At 59.4% G+C, this 2,921-nt stretch overlaps 1 protein-coding gene across 1 annotated transcript; it reads right to left on the minus strand.

The window, feature by feature from the left end:
• Positions 1-707: 707 nt before the first annotated feature.
• POU4F3 (POU class 4 homeobox 3) lies at positions 708-2,040 on the minus strand. The gene is made up of 2 exons (XM_044240797.1): positions 1,921-2,040; positions 708-1,604 (listed from the first exon to the last, which is right to left on the minus strand). Exons 1-2 carry the CDS (start codon positions 2,038-2,040, stop codon positions 708-710), a joined length of 1,017 nt encoding a protein of 338 aa, XP_044096732.1.
• Between the last annotated feature and the right edge of the window lie 881 nt (positions 2,041-2,921).

Raw genomic sequence — 2,921 nt, forward strand, 5'->3', positions numbered from 1 at the left:
TGCAACAAGGTATGCGATCCCATCATTTTCAGTCACTGAATTGGGCGCATCTTTTCTGGAGCCCAACTTACTTCAGAGAGCAGCTGGGATCTCGAAACTCCATGAACACTTTCCCTGAACCTAATCCATGCTACCTTAGAGAACTTAAGGATGAGATGGACAAAATTTAAGAGGGGAAAGGAGTATAAGGCTATCCTTTGGAAACATACATGTATTTTATATACTCTAAATAAATCTCCAGTACATGTTTGTGACCCAGTTAGACTTTGTATTATTATTTATCACTGCCTGCGCATCCTTTCAGCTTTTGTCTAATCGCGCTTAGTAAAGTGGCGCCATCACCCCCAAAGTCGTGCTGTCAGGCCAATTCACCATCCCCTGTATTTGGGCTCGCGCCCTGAGGTCGCGCAGCCCAGCGCGCGAAAGCTATTTTCAGCACCAGGGACAGAGCTAATCCCTCCAGGCCCGCCCTTCATAAATTTTTTTCTTAGCGCCATAATTTTCTGGTGGGAACAGAAAGGAAAGAAGAGAAAGAGAAGGCCGGGAGGCAACCAGGTGGGATAAAGGGGAAAGTCTGTGGCTTCGGGGGAGAGAGCCTGACCCGCCAGGAAAGGTCTTGGGGTCCCCATAACCATTCCCCCCCACCCCCAGGCGGGGGGTGGTGTACACTCAGCTCTCCCAGACCAGGACGCTGCGCCCCACAGCAGTCAGTGGACAGCCGAGTACTTCATTCGTTTCTGTTTCTGTCTCTGGTTGCAAAACCAGACCCTCACCACGTTCTTTTTAAGGTCCAGTTTCTCGGCGATGGCCGCGATCTTCTCAGATGAGGGCCGCGGCTGGATGGCGAAGTAGGCCTCCAGCGAGCGCTTCTCTGGCGCCGCGATGGACGTGCGTTTGCGCTTCCGCTCGCTGCCGTTGAAGAGCTCTGGCTTGCTGTTTTTCTCTCGATAGGCGGCCTCGGCTTCCTCCAGCCAGGCCTGGAGCACGGGCTTGAGCGCGATCATGTTGTTGTGTGAGAGAGTGAGAGACTCGAACCTGCAAATGGTGCTCTGGCTGAGCGAGCCTACTCCGGGGATTTTGAGGTTGGCTAGAGCCGCGCCCACGTCCGCCTGGGTCACCCCCAGCTTGATGCGCCGCTGCTTGAAGCGCTCGGCGAAGGCCTCGAGCTCTCGGGGGTCCGACTCCACGTCGCTGAGGCATGCGGGCATGGCGCTGTGAGGCGCCACGGCATGTGGGTGACTCATGCCCATGGCCTGGTGCAGGTGGCCCATGGCGCCCAGGTGGTGCGGGTGGATCTGCGCCGGCATCACCGAATGCTCTGGGGCGCCCAAACCGCTCACGCTCAGCGTGGGAGAGATGTGCTCTAGCAGGTCGCCCTCGAGGCCCTGGTGCACGGCGTGATGCGGGTGCGAGGTGAGCGCGGCAGGGTGGGATATGGGCACGGTGGACGAAGTGGACGTGCAGGGCACGCTGCTCATGGTATGGTAGGTGGCGTCGGGCTTGAACGGATGGTTCTTGCCGTGGGAGACGATATCCACCGCCGCCAGAGCTTCGGCGCGTGCCAGCAGGCTCTCATCAAAGCTTCCAAATATATTACCCTGCAGCTGCAAGCGAGAAGGCGCACAGCACGGTCAGTGGGGAATACTGTCAACTCAGGATTAAAACACATTTTCAAGCAACCGAGATGCCTCTCCTCAAAGCCCAGGTCATAAAAATTAATACGGAGACAGAGGCTCTGCTGGAACAGACGTGTGGATCAGAGAGACATGAATGAGAGAGGGAGCGCGCCGGGAGAGAGCGCAGGGGAGAGAAGGAGAGAGGTTCAGACAGCGGCGATTGTTCTGGGCGACATGAAAAAAACATGAAGCTAGTGCCTGTCAAATATGTGCCTTAGAGCGGTAATTATGCTCCACTACGTACCTGCGGGGCTGGGAGACAGACTCGGCGCATGGCCTCGGAACCGGAGTGCAGGCTGGAGAATTTGGGTTCTTGAAGCACCGGGTGCATGCCGAAAGGCTGCTTGGCGTTCATGGCCATCATCTTCGCGCGCCTGGCAGGGAGGCAGCGAGGGACATGGATCAGGCTCTTCTCGCTCGCTCGCCGCGCTCCAAGTGAGCGCCGCTCAGCGCCCGCGCTCCCCTCGCCCTCTCGCTCGCTGCCTCCCCTCTCCCCCACCTGCTTCTTCACTCATCTTACAAGCAGCCTGCCAGGAAGGGCCCGGGCGCGCGCAGGCGTGCTCACGCGCCTGGTACTCGCAGGGGCGGCCCGGGAGGCGAGGCCAGGCAGCAGCTCTAGGCGCGCCTCTGTGCGCCCGCCACGGCCGCCCCCGCCAACAGCATTTATACCCCCGCCCAGCCTGGCCTCTCCAGGCCCGCCCCGCCCTGCCTGGCTCCAGCGCGGCCGACCTTCCGGATTATTTCTTCTTCTTGGAGGACTTGTTTCCCCCAAAGTCTCAAACCTCTCTGTCCTGTCCCAACTCAGACTGCCCCATCGAAGGGTAGCCCCGGGCTGAGCGCGGCCAGGAAGCTGACCTTACTACACTCACACACACACACACACACACACACACTCCCTGTCGGCCAGGCTGCCGCCAAACTGCCCATTTCCAGGGCGCTCCTGGCCCCGCGCCCGAGCGGTCCACGAGAGTCCGGCCCCGCAGCTCAGCGAAGAGGCGCCTCCAAGCACCCAGACGGGCTCCAGGGAGGGTGTGGGGCTAACAGAATGAGCCCCAGGTGACCTCAATCGCCCAGCGGGGTGGAGATGGGGGAAGTAACTGCCCGCCCGGTCCTCGAGGCCTGAGGCTTCCTCCCCAGGCTCGCGGTTCTTGCCTTCGCTAAAGAAAGATAACTTGGCCCCCCCTCCCCCTTTCCCCAACCCGTCAGTCAAAAGAAGCTTCCTGAGTACTGTTTAGTAACAGTTCG

The sequence above is a fragment of the Neovison vison genome, chromosome 1 (assembly GCF_020171115.1).
Source record: "Neovison vison isolate M4711 chromosome 1, ASM_NN_V1, whole genome shotgun sequence".
NCBI classification, from domain to species: domain Eukaryota; kingdom Metazoa; phylum Chordata; class Mammalia; order Carnivora; family Mustelidae; genus Neogale; species Neogale vison.